At 40.5% G+C, this 13,435-nt stretch overlaps 1 protein-coding gene across 14 annotated transcripts in view; it reads left to right on the top strand.

Moving 5' to 3' along the window:
• Positions 1-13,435, top strand: part of FBRSL1 (fibrosin like 1) — a 596,278-nt gene that overhangs the window by 303,092 nt on the left and 279,751 nt on the right. For all 14 annotated transcript variants that reach the window (XM_073675957.1, XM_073675948.1, XM_073675979.1 and 11 more), the window contains one exon: positions 8,789-8,890. In XM_073675957.1, the coding sequence (XP_073532058.1) occupies positions 8,789-8,890 (102 nt within the window). The remainder of the gene's footprint in view (positions 1-8,788; positions 8,891-13,435) is intronic.

Genomic DNA, 13,435 nt, shown 5'->3' with positions numbered 1-13,435 from the left:
GGTAACACACAGTACTTCAATGTGGGCACGTCTGGGGCTTTTTGGATTTGAACATGCCCTATCCTTTTGTTCTTGTATAAAGTGTCAAGCAGCTGATTATCTTCCTCTACCTATTAATTTTCCATGTGTGCATGTGTTCTCAACTGTACACATTTATAGGGGAATAAGGATAAATGGCTGTTCAGCTCAGCTGATGGCTATCTAGAGTGTATAGACAGCTTCAGACTGTCAAATAACTGGCTGCTGCCTTGCCTGTTACTCGGTCTACTGTAGAGGCTAGGAAAGTGAAGTTACATAGTAGACATGGTCGAAAGAAGACACAAGTCCATCAAGTTCAACCGAGGGTTGTGGTATATATACAACCATAATGCATGATCCAATCTGCAGCAAAAGGGCTAATCTTTCCCTCCTGATACCATTTGTTGATCCACTGGACTAAACATTCAAAAAAGAACTTTACTCCATAATTATTTATTTTCTTCTAAATAAGCAGCTAATCCCTTTTGAACCATTAACTGTGATACCGCTTTGACAGTCTCTAAACTATTCCACAGATTGTTTTTCTTATGATAGAGAAGCCTTGTCTCCTTCAGAGATTTTTTTTTTTTCTGCAGAAGCAGGTAGTTCCCCCTTGTCTTTTGAGGGGTTTTACATGAAATTGCCTTTCACCATTCTTTTTGTATGGGCCGTTTGTATATTTGTACATATTAATCATGTCCAACCTTAGACGTCTCTTCTCAAGACTAAATTAATTTAAAGGGCTTGTCCAGTACTTTTATATTGATGGACTATCTTTAGGCTAGGTCATCAATTTCAGATCAAAGTGGGTGCAACACCCATCAATTGCATACTGGCTGCAGAGGCTTACTCCAGATCCACCCCTATACATATATATAGGGTCGGATGCACATTACCCAGCTGTGACCACCATACAGTTGATAGAGCTATGTAGCTCCGCAACTGATCAAATCCACCTGCATCGGAACAGCTGATCAGTGGGGGTTACCGGGTATCACACCGGGTACCATACACAACCTTCCATGCCTCTTATCAGTTTTTCGGCTCCTCTTTGTACATTTTCTACCTCCAAAGCATTCTTTCTGTAAACTGGTGCCTAGAATTGAACTACATATTCCATATGAGGTTGCACTAATGCTTTGTAAAGTGATATAGTATTACATCCCTATCCTGGGAGTTCATACCTCTTTTAATGCATGATAATATCTTGTTGGCCTCAGAAGCCGATTGACAATGCATACTATAATGTAATCTGTGACCTACAAGTACAGTTATATGAAAAAGTTTGGGCACCCCTATTAATCTTAAGCTTATTGTTTTATAAAAATTGGTGTTTTTGCAACAGCTATTTCAGTTTGATATATGTAATAACTGTTGGGCACAGTAATGTTTCTGCCTTGAAATGAGGTTTATTGTACTAACAGAAAATGTGCAATCTGCATTCAAACAAAATTTGACAGGTGCATAAGTATGGGCACCTCACCAGAAAAGTGACATTAATATTTAGTAGATCCTCCTTTTGCAAAAATAACAGCCTCTAGTCGCTTCCTGTAGCTTTTAATGAGTTCCTGGATCCTGGATGAAGGTATTTTTGACCATTCCTCTTTACAAAACAATTCCAGTTCAGTTAAGTTTGATGGTCGCCGAGCATGGACAGCCCTCTTCAAATGATCCCACAGATGTTCAATGATATTCAGGTCTGGGGACTGGGATGGCCATTCCAGAACATTGTAATTGTTCCTCTGCATGAATGCCTGAGTAGATTTGGAGCGGTGTTTTGGATCATTGTCTTGCTGAAAGATCCATCCCCTGCGTAACTTCAACTTTGTCACTGATTCTTGAACATTATTGTCAAGAATCTGCTGATACTGAGTGGAATCCATGCGTCCCTCAACTTTAACAAGATTCCCGGTGCCGGCATTGGCCACACAGCCCCAAAGCATGATGGAACCTCCACCAAATTTTACTGTGGGTAGCAAGTGTTTTTCTTGGAATGCTGTGATTTTTTGCCGCCATGCATAACGCCTTTTTGTATGACCAAACAACTCAATCTTGGTTTCATCAGTCCACAGGACCTTCTTCCAAAAAGAAATTGGCTTCTCCAAATGTGCTTTTGCATACCTCAGCCGACTCTGTTTGTGGCGTGCTTGCAGAAATGGCTTCTTTCGCATCACTCTCCCATACAGCTTCTCCTTGTGCAAAGTGCGTTGTATAGTTGACCGATGCACAGTGACACCATTTGCAGCAAGTTGATGCTGCAGCTCTCTGGAGGTGGTCTGAGGAATGTCCTTGACTGATCTCACCATTCTTCTTCTCTGCCTTTCTGATGTTTTTCTTGGCCTGCCACTTCTGGCCTTAACAAGAACTGTCCTTGTGTTCTTCCATTTCCTTACAATATTCCTCACAGTGGAAACTGACAGGTTAAATCTCTGAGACAGCTTTTTGTATCCTTCCCCTGAACAACTATGTTGAATAATCTTTGTTTTCAGATCATTTGACAGTTGTTTTGAGGAGCCCATGATGCCACTCTTCAGAGGAGATTCAAACAGGAGAACAACTTGCAAGTGGCCACTTTAAGTAGCTTCTCTCATGATTGCATACACCTGGCTATGAAGTTCAAAGCTCAATGAGGTTACAAAACCAAAAAAAGTGCTTTAGTAAGTCAGTAAAAAGTAGGTAGGAGTATTTAAAACAAGAAAATGATAAGGGTGCCCATACTTATGCACCTGTCAATTTTTGTTTGAATGCAGATTGCACATTTTCTGTTAGTACAATAAACCTCATTTCAAGGCAGAAACATTACTGTTTCCAACAGTTATTACATATATCAAACTGAAATAGCTGTTGCAAAAACACAAATTTGTATAAAACATTAAGCTTAAGATTAATAGGGGTGCCCAAACTTTTTCATATAACTGTATATCCAGATGCGTCTCTGCAAGTGACTCTCCTAGTTTTACGCCCCTGCAACATATGGTGCACGCATATTATTAATGCCCTTGTGCAGAACTTTATATTTCTCCACATTGAACCTTACTCTGTCAAGTGAATGTCCAAACACTCAGTTTGTCTAAGTCAGTCTATAACTTGTGAGCAGCTTCCATTGACTGTACTATACTACATAGTTCACTGTTATCTGGAAAAATGGAAACACCAATGTTAATCCTGTCTTCTTTATAATTAATAAATAAACCCCACCACTCAGTTTTACTGCCATCCTTGCGGAGAGCAAGTGTGACCTCCGTGGCCACTCAGGCTCATTCCGCGTTAAGCTTCTTCACTTTTTTTTCATCACATTTGTTTATTTTGCTCGTTTTATGAACGAATAATGCAAAGTGTATGGATATTTCATAGAAATAAATAGGGTTTTCTTACAAACAAGAGGGTTTTCTTAGAAATGGCCTCTCAGGAACATTGCACCCAAACATGTAATAATAATCTCTGATATAGTATTTCTTCTGCTAAACTTTTAATATCTGAATCTTTGTGAACTTGACTCCAGTAGCATCTAAGTGGCTTGCAATTAATGTTTTTTTCCTAATTTTAATGTTTAGTAACAGTTATGTCCTGAAAACTGGAGGCTATTTAGTGGTAGTTGTGAAATTTGGGTACTTTTTGTTTTATTACGTTTATGGTTATTAAATTTTTTTTTTCCATCTGATTTTGTGTAGTCTCTTTTAATACATCCCTATGAAGGTCACTGATTACTTTTAGAGCCCAGAAATTTAGATAATTAGATATTATAGGCTGTTTTCTAACCTGTACCTGTCAGGTGCACTGTGCCTGAACTCGGGAGTGCCAGAGATGTGCTTGACCCAGGGTTAATAGGAGAACTCATCCTGCAAAAAAACAAGCCCTCATACAGCCATGTTGACTTAAAAATAAAAAAGTTATGGCTGTTGTAAGAAGAGAAGGAAAAATCAAAATCACCAAAATGGGAAATTGCCTGATCAGGATGGAGTTGATGAATTTTTGGGGATTTGTCTTGCTGTCCATGGCTACCTGCTGTTCCTTTTCTGTTTTCAGTGATTTGATTACTTTTTTCCAAATTCTCTTCAGAGAAACTGCTGCTCTGTTGAGTGGTCAATGACTGGCGCCAGGTACAACAAGCAGGCAGTTGCAGCTGTTAGCAACCACATGCCTGTTAGTGCTAAGGCACTTTTTTTTTTTTTTTTTTTTTTTTTAAAGTCCCTGATATCCCCTTTAATGGCCTTCCTAACAGTAGATGTAAGTCATGTGGGGTTTAATACTTAGTCTAATTGACCAATATAGATTTAGAGCGCTGCCATTTATCATTTGTATCACTGAGTCTATAAGAGAAGCTCTACAGTACATTGCTTCAAGAAAGACTGTTATGTGTCTTATATTGTTGACAGGTCATACCATAATTGAATGTGCATATTGGCCTTTTTACTGTTCCTTTGGCGGAAAAGTTGAATTGTAGCACAGGCAATCCCTTTTTTAGATTTTTTTTTTTTTAACTGCTTTTGGCTTGATCTCGAGCCATGGCGACATGATGGATAAACAAGCCCTATCCAGGCTTGATCTTGTGCAAGCACGGATAGGGCCAGCAGGCTCTTCTCTGCCATTATCTTGATGGAATCAAGCTATTGGGTTGCTGGTCTTCCTTTTCGCCTTGTACCTTCTATTCATCCGACCATGATGTCCATCTCCAGTGATTGCTGTCTTCGTATGATGTGTCCAAAGTAGGCAAGTCGTAGTTTGGTAACCCTTGCTTCGAGTGATATGTCTGGCTTGATTTGTTCCAAAATTGATTTGTTGTTCTTCTTGCCATCCATGGTATTGATAACATCCTTCTCCAGCACCACATTTCAAATTCTTCTCCTGTTTTGTTTCTTTATCGTCATTGTTTCGCATCCGCATATTACCACAGAGAAGACCAAACTGTACAAGCCGTGTCTTCGTCACCAGTGGGATGTTTTTCGGTTTGAAGACCTTGTCCTGTGACTTCATTGTTGATTTGCCCATACCTATTCTCCTATTGACTAGTGGTGGTGTTGCTGCATCTTGAGTGATCATTGATTTGAATAGGTTGAAGTTCTTTACAACTTCTAGTTAATCGCCATCCATCTAAAATGTGTCCTGGTCGTACCTGGCAGTAGTCAATATCTGTGTCTTCTTTGTATTGAGTAGCAGTCCCACGTTAGAACTTTCCATCTTGACACTTTGTAGTAATTCCTTCATTCCATCTACGCTTGTTGCTATCAATGTTGTATCATCTGTGTACTTAAGATTGTTGATGATTTCTCTAGCAATTTTGATTTCTTCTTTATTGGCAAGTCCAGCATTTCTGAAAATAGCTTCTGCATGTAAATTGAAGAGAAATGCTGTCTTGTCTGACCCCTCATTCTACTTTGAACCATGCTGTGTTGCCGTGTTTCCTTCAGACTGTTGCTTCTTGGTCGATGCAAAGGTTACCAATATAAGAATTTAGTCATTGGTTAACAAAAAATGATTTAAGACAAAATACCACTATAACTTCAGTGTAGTATACGGCCTTCATATGTTTGCATTACATACAGTGATCGTGGTGTGTTTTTGTGACTCAATTATTTTTCACGAGAGCGCTCTAACATTGAAAGGTGTAGATTTTATCGCTTTGCTACCGTTCTTCACTCTGGTGCACAGCATCTGTGGTGCTAACAGTTGACAAAAAGATGTGTTATTTGTTGATTTGTGGTAATTAATACTTGTGTAAGCTGCTGACGGACTTGTATTATTAGGGTATTTGCTGATGAATTTAGGCAGGTGTCAACCCTAGTCGTAAGCGGCAGGTGTAAATGAAGATGATCTGTCACAGCCACTGGCAGCGCTTCTTAATTCCCAATAACAAATAGGGACCTAGAAGCCATGGTACATCTAAGAATTGATATTCATTCCGGCAGGTTAATAACGTCAGCCAGTCCTCTAATTTGATTTCCTTTGCACAGCATCATTAAATCTGACAGGTTCCCTTATAAAACCGTCCCACTGTTGTGCCATAACTGGTGATTTCTTAATCTCATTTGGAAAAGAACAGAGGAATTAATAAAACTGATAACTAGATAAGCTCAAACCTTTGTTCATGTGTAATTTGAAGTGCTCCAAATCCCGCGTGTGCTCGGACTAACTGCACTAGATCGAGGATGAATACAGAAGGTTTCTGATCTCATGAATCAAGTTATCTCTACAAGTATAGAATATGGTTGCAAATCTGACTGGACAGCCATTATTTTTTTTATGTACGCAATGGTAAGCCACAATGAAACATAAAGGTATAAGGTACAGACGTCTGTAGCTGAGAATACTGATATGATGATATTGTCAGCAATTATTCTGAACTGTAAAGTAATGATAATTACAATCATCATAAACTGCACAAACTCCTATGGCTTAAATCACTGGTATCATATTTTTTGGACTATAGGATGCACACAGCTCTGCTACATGTGCATATATAGACACACAGCTCTGCTACATATGCGTATGTACATACATACACAGCACTGCTGAATGTACAAATATACATACACAGCACTGCTGAATGTACAAATATACATGCACAGCTCTGCTACATGCCCATATAGACATGCACAGCTCTGCTACATGCCCATACACACAGCTCTGCTACTTGCCCACATAGACACACAAAGCCATGCTACATGCCATTAGACATACACAGCTCTGCTACATGCATATAGACATACACAGCTCTGATTCAATCACATACACATACAGAGCTCTGCTACATGCCTATAGACATACACAGCTCTGTTCCATGTCTATATAGACATACACATAGAAATACACAGCTCTGTTACATGCACATAGACATACAGAGTTCTGCTACATGCACATACTATACATTGCCACATCCTGCAGTTCCTGATCTGGACCTGTACGGAGGCTGCAGCAGCAGAGCATTAGCAGGACCTTCCAATTGATTAGCTGAAGTACCTGAAAGGTTCTGGAATCACTGGTACAGAAGGTCCTGCAGCTGCTTGGCCTCTACAACCTCCGTTCATTCCCGGCAGCTTCCTCTCCTGCCCTGTACCGATCACATAGATCAGCGTCAGACAGGAAGAGAGACCGCAGCGCTCTCTGTGATCGGGAAGGTGGTCTTGTTAAAAAATGCGTCTTATAGTCCGAAAAATACGGTACATTTTTTTTACAGGCACTAAATACAAGAGCCCTACTTTTATTGACTTCTGGGAATTACAGACATTTGGTATATTTAATAGGATGAAAAATGCGTGCACCACAGCCAAAAATGTTACTCAGCCAGGAGCTACATTTTTGGTGAAATTTACACCAACTTTAGTTGTCTAAATTGCATGAATTAGGCAGTCTTGCTTGGTCATGTCCTGTCCCATCCTAGCTCCGTCATATCTTATAAAAGTTAGTGGAACTGGCCGGGTCTGGTGTAAAGATGCAAAAAAACTTTGAGTTGCACAATAATTTTGCAAAGTTTTAAGGTGTTTTAACACTAGGACTACTGGACTCGTGACCCCGCCTAGAACTACTGAAATGAGTCATTTTGACTCCTTGCTTGTTTTCGTTTATTTTTAGAGTTTCATTTGTGGTTATTTATTAATAATTATATTTTTTGTAATGTATTATTATTGTGAGATCCAACAGTAATGCTTTTGATTGTTTTTTTTTCTGCTTTTCTTATTTTTCTACAGAAAATAACAATAATTATAATAGACGTTTTTCAAACATTTTTTTTTATTCAAGTGCACACATATAAACAACAACTGAAGAACAAAAAGCAGAGAAAATGTAGGTGGAGGAGCATAAAAATGAAAATATGGCGCAGAATTCACCTTCTAAACATCTGTCATGTAGAAAAAAAAGCAATTAATGTGCAGGTTAATAACGTTCTCAAGCTGCCCAGTGCATGCACTGAAAGCCCCGCCAATGAACTTTATTCCTCCACATCCTCGGGTTTTCAGTTATAGGGATAAGTGAGCCGGCTTCAGTCACCACTCAGTGCATAGTGAGCCGCGCTGGCCCACCTACCTCTATGACTGAAAGCCCAAGGCTGCTGGGAGGAATAAGGTTCATTGGTGTGGCTCTGTGTGGGCGCCGGGCGGCTTCAAAGCCGTATTAACCTGCAGATTTTCCCCATGTCTGCAGGTTAATTGTGTTGTTTTTTTTTTGTTTGTTTTTTAAATATGACAAGTTCCCTTTAAATCTCCTTAAAACGTTGCAAACGTTTCCTTTAAGCCAGAATTCTGTCAAAAACATTTAGATGAATCAGGCCCAATATATTTATTAAAAATAAACTATATGGGTTGAATTTAGGCTTTTTTCACTATTTTCTGTAAGTAAGGCTGTGTGCCCACTATGCGTTTTTCAAGCGTTTTTGACGCGGAACGCTTGCAAAACTCTTGGTAATCCATGCCCCATGATCCCCAATGAAAATCTGCATGTTCTGTGCCCATGCTGCGGAATTTTCCACAGCGGATTTTCCTTGCGGAAAAATCCGCAGCATGTCCATTATTTGTGCGTTTCCGCATGCGGATTTGAGGTCCCAATGCATTTGAAAAACGCAAGTCAAATCCGCATGTAAAAACGCTTAAAAAACGCGTGTAAAATCCGCAAGCGTTTTTGACTGCCAAGAACATGCAGAAACGCTGCAGAAATTTTCTGTTTCATTTCTGCATCATGGGCACATACCCACATAAACAGTCTAGTTGTAGCTCTAGCAGACATGTTCTTATGCTGTTTTGTAAGCTTTTTTTCTAAATGTACTTTTTTTTTTCAGGTCAAGGCGTCCAAGAACCGAAACGGTAGAAGCAATGACGACGGTAATATCAAAGAAACCATGAGTTTTCAGCGCAGCAGCTCTCACGACTGTCTCAGTGATGTAAGTATTTTTGTTTTGGGGGATTTTATTTTTGCGCTGCCTATTTGCCTGTCTTCACCACCTTTAAACAATAAATACACTTGTGTGCAAGGAGCCTAAAAGCACTACACATAACTTTAATGCTTGTAACCCAAGCTTTAGATGTATGTACCATCCTTGGTAATTACATGGAAGTCTCTATCTGAGCTCTACCCTCAGGACTACTTGACTCCCTTGTGACAAAATAAATTCCTATTCGTCTCCCTAATGTGTTTTCTCTATCTAATTAAAGAGGCCCTGTCACCTAGTCAAAATTGGACAGGTTTGTTCATAATCTATTCTTGTTGCTCCCTTGAGTATTTTTTTTCTTTTTTTTTTGGTTTTAATCCACTATACTGTTCCAGAGATATGGACCTTTTTAGTTATTGCTTATTTTTCTGCTGTTTACAAGGAGGCATTGCTCACAGTATTTACTATCAATGTGTCTTTTGGCTGTTCTGCATAATAACCCTGTGAGCAAAGCTAGCTTGAGACCATAAAAATTAGCACTAAATAATAAAGTCCATATCTCTTTAATCACATGGTGGATTTAAAATAAAAAAAAGGAATATCCAGGGGAGCAGCGGATAACTGTCTACTTTTGATCTGGTAACAGGTCCTCTAATTCTACATTTACTCATTTGTTTCTATTTCTACATCCATCAAAAACAGGCGACTTTCCTCCCATGTGTTACATCCGTTATTTTCTCTATTGTCTTTAAAAATAGATGAGGTAGACGCTCTGCTTTTTTTTTCATTGACACTTACTAATGGATGTCTTACGTTTTTCATCTATTTTTGATGGATCCCCATAGACTTAAATGGCTGAGGCTGAACCGCAAAAGCGCATTAAGGCTATGTGCCCACGATGCAGAAATGCTCAGGATTTTTTCTTGAGCGTTTCTGCATCTCCCTGGCAGAAAAAACGCATGTGGATTGTACATGCGGATTGTACATGCGTTTTCCTGCCAGGGACAAGAGGATGTGAAGCGTTCTTCACTTGCATTTCCGCATGCGGGTTGACAAGCGCTTTCCAAGCGATTTTAGCATCACTTGGAAAGTGCTTGTCAACTTGGTCACACTATATAAATCCATGCAAAAGGCATGGATTTATATACTGTGACCGAAAGAATGGTAAAAAATAAATATATACTTAACCTCTGTTGGCCCCCTCTGTCTTGTTTCCGTCCGTCCAGGCTGCCGGCAGCGGTACACTGAAGGACCTGCCGACGTCAGCGCTGCGTGACCTGTCACATGACTATGACGTCAGCACAGGTCCTTCAGTCCATCGCTAGCTGCCGGCAAGCACAGACAAGGAGACCGGGGGCCGCCAGAAGGTAAATATAATCTTTATTTTTTATTTTATTCTTTTTTTTCACAGTTTCTATGGTACCCGGGTCCGGAGGAGAGTCTCCTCTCCTCTAGACCTGGGTACCATCCGCACGTTGAACGCTTGTATTACGCATGTCCTTATCTAGTGAAGCGGAATCCATGCGTTCTAATGCAAGTCAATGGCGGCGAAAACGCAGCACTTCCGCAAAATAATTGGTAATGCTGCGTTTTTTTCTGCAATAATAATCCGCAGCGGAAATTTCCGCAGCATGTGCACAGCAGATGCGGATTATCATTGGGGACCATGGCAGGCCTTCTACCATGCGTTTTTTAAGCGTTTTTGCCGCTGCCGAAACGCTTAAAAAACGCATCGTGGGCACATCGTGCGGAAATGCAAGTGAAGAACGCTTCACTTCCGCATGTCCCTGGCAGGAAAACGCATGTACAATCCGCATGCGTTTTTTTCTGCCAGGGAGATGCAGAAACGCTCAGGAAAAAATCCTGAGCATTTCTGCATCGTGGGCACATAGCCTTAGTATAGGATTTACAGTGCCTACAAGTAGTATTCAACCCCCTGCAGATTTATCTGGTTTGATAAGATGCAAATAAGTTAGAGCCTTCAAACTGCAAACGAGAGTAGGTTTTATGAACAGAAGCATAAATCTTACAATCCAAAAAGTTATGTTGCTCAGTTGAATTTTATTAAATTTTAAACATAAAAATGTGGGTCAATTATTATACAACCCCTATGTTTAATATTTTGTGGAATAACTCTTGTTTGCAATTACACCTAATAATCGTCTTTTATAAGACCTGATCAGGCCGGCACCGGTCTGTGGAGTTATCTTGGCCCACTCCTCCATGCAGATCTTCTCCAAGTTATCTAGGTTCTTTGGGTGTCTCATGTGGACTTTATTCTTGAGCTCCTTCCACAAGTTTTCAATTGGGTTAAGGTCAGGAGACTGACTAGGCCACTCCAACACCTTGACTTTTTCCCTCTTGAACCAGGCCTTGGTTTTCTTGGCTGTGTGCTTTGGGTCGTTGTCTTGTTGGAAGATGAAATTACGACCCATCTTAAGATCCTTGATGGAGGAGCGGAGGTTCTTGGCCAAAATCTCCAGGTAGGCCGTGCTATCCATCTTCCCATGGATGCGGACCAGATGGCCAGGCCCCTTGGCAGAGAAACAGCCCCACAGCATGATGCTGCCACCACCATGCTTGACTGTAGGGATGGTATTCTTGGGGTCGTATGCAGTGCCATCCAGTCTCCAAACGTCACGTGTGTGGTTGGCACCAAAGATCTCGATCTTGGTCTCATCAGACCATAGAACCTTGAACCAGTCTGTCTCAGAGTCCTCCAAGTGATCATGAGCAAACTGTAGACGAGCCTTGACATGACGCTTTGAAAGTAAAGGTACCTTACGGGCTCGTCTGGAACGGAGACCATTGCGGTGGAGTACGTTACTTATGGTATTGACTGAAACCAATGTCCCCACTGCCATGAGATCTTCCCGGAGCTCCTTCCTTGTTGTCCTTGGGTTAGCCTTGACTCTTCGGACAAGCCTGGCCTCGGCACGGGAGGACACTTTCAAAGGCTGTCCTGGCCGTGGAAGGCTAACAGTAGTTCCATAAGCCTTCCACTTACGGATGATGCTCCCAACAGTGGAGACAGGTAGGCCCAACTCCTTGGAAAGGGTTTTGTACCCCTTGCCAGCCTTGTGACCCTCCACGATCTTGTCTCTGATGGCCTTGGAATGCTCCTTTGTCTTTCCCATGTTGACCATGTCTGAGTGCTGTTCACAAGTTTGGGGAGGGTCTTAAATAGTCAGAAAAGGCTGGCAAAAGAGATCTTTAATCCACACATGTGAAGCTCATTATTCTTGGTGCCTGAACTACTTCTTAATACTTTTGGGGGACCAAACAGAATTCTTGTGGTTTGAGGGGTTGAATAATAAATGACACTCTGAATTAACTTTTAACGTTTTAAAAAAAAACAAAAAACAAAAACAAAATTTGCTGCAGTGCATTTCCCACTTCCAGGCTGATCTACAGTACAAATGTCACAATGCCAAGTTAATTCCGCATGTGTCAACCAGCTAAATCTGCAGGGGGTTGAATACTACTTGTAGGCACTGTATATTAGGTTTAACAAAACAACACACGGATCTGATTAAATAGCAAAAACCTGGTGAGAGATTACCTTTAAAACACAAAAAAAAAGTGAATTTTTACATTAAACTTTATGGGTCAGTGCGCTGCCAGTCATAAAGAGAAACTATAAAATGACCTATTGCAAGATTATTAATTTTTGTGAGAAAAAATACCTGTAATACAAAAACCTGATTTAAACAATAGGTCATTTTCTGACTATTGCTTCCCTTTCACAGTTTACAGCACACAGATAAGGATGTGTGAATGTAGCTGGAGCAGTAATGGTGATCAAGTAGTGATCATATCCACTGCCGTCATTGCTCTTCACCATCTATGCTGTACAAAAAATCTATCCAAGATTAGAGGACAAAAAGTATGTGAACATATAAACCCTCTACAAACATAATCTTTTAATCGTATTCATAAAAAAATACCATTAACCGTGATTTGTGAGCAGAATAAAATACAAATGATATAATATCAAAGAGGAGGCCAGCCCCAGTATATATGTACACAATGGTAAGCAGGCGTCCTTCCCCCTTCTTTAAATGATGTCATCATCACATAAACCAAACTCTTATAATTCCCTTCACTTTTGCTTATCTGATACTGCCTAACGTGTAGGTTGGCAACCTATTGATCGCGAAATGGCGCCCCCAATCGTCGGCAGCTGTTCCTCACTCTCCCTGTTAAGCCCTGGTAAGTGAGCGATACACAGGAAAAAAGTGACAAAGCTATTACATAGATATCTCTAACACACAGAAGATAAATAGAGCGACTAATCATTAGTTGTGACAACTGCCTCGACGCGTTTCCCTGTCCGTTCGGTTCATCAGGAGGCTTGATCTATAGCTAGTGTGAATAGCACCTACATGTGCATGATGAGCAATCAAAAGCTGTGATGGTCTGTCTACCAATACAGAGTCTGGGTTTCAAATATACTTCCCAGTCAACTCTTAAGTCAGTGTAGTACCCCCACTTAGTATAGGGCTCAGTGGTATCAATTACAGTATGTGTGCATGCGCCAAACTTAACCCCAGAGGT

Source organism: Phyllobates terribilis, unplaced genomic scaffold (genome assembly GCF_046119375.1).
Source record: "Phyllobates terribilis strain yellow unplaced genomic scaffold, ASM4611937v1 Scaffold_1__5_contigs__length_1240528914, whole genome shotgun sequence".
Taxonomy (NCBI): domain Eukaryota; kingdom Metazoa; phylum Chordata; class Amphibia; order Anura; family Dendrobatidae; genus Phyllobates; species Phyllobates terribilis.
This window is presented reverse-complemented; position numbering and strand designations above follow the sequence as displayed.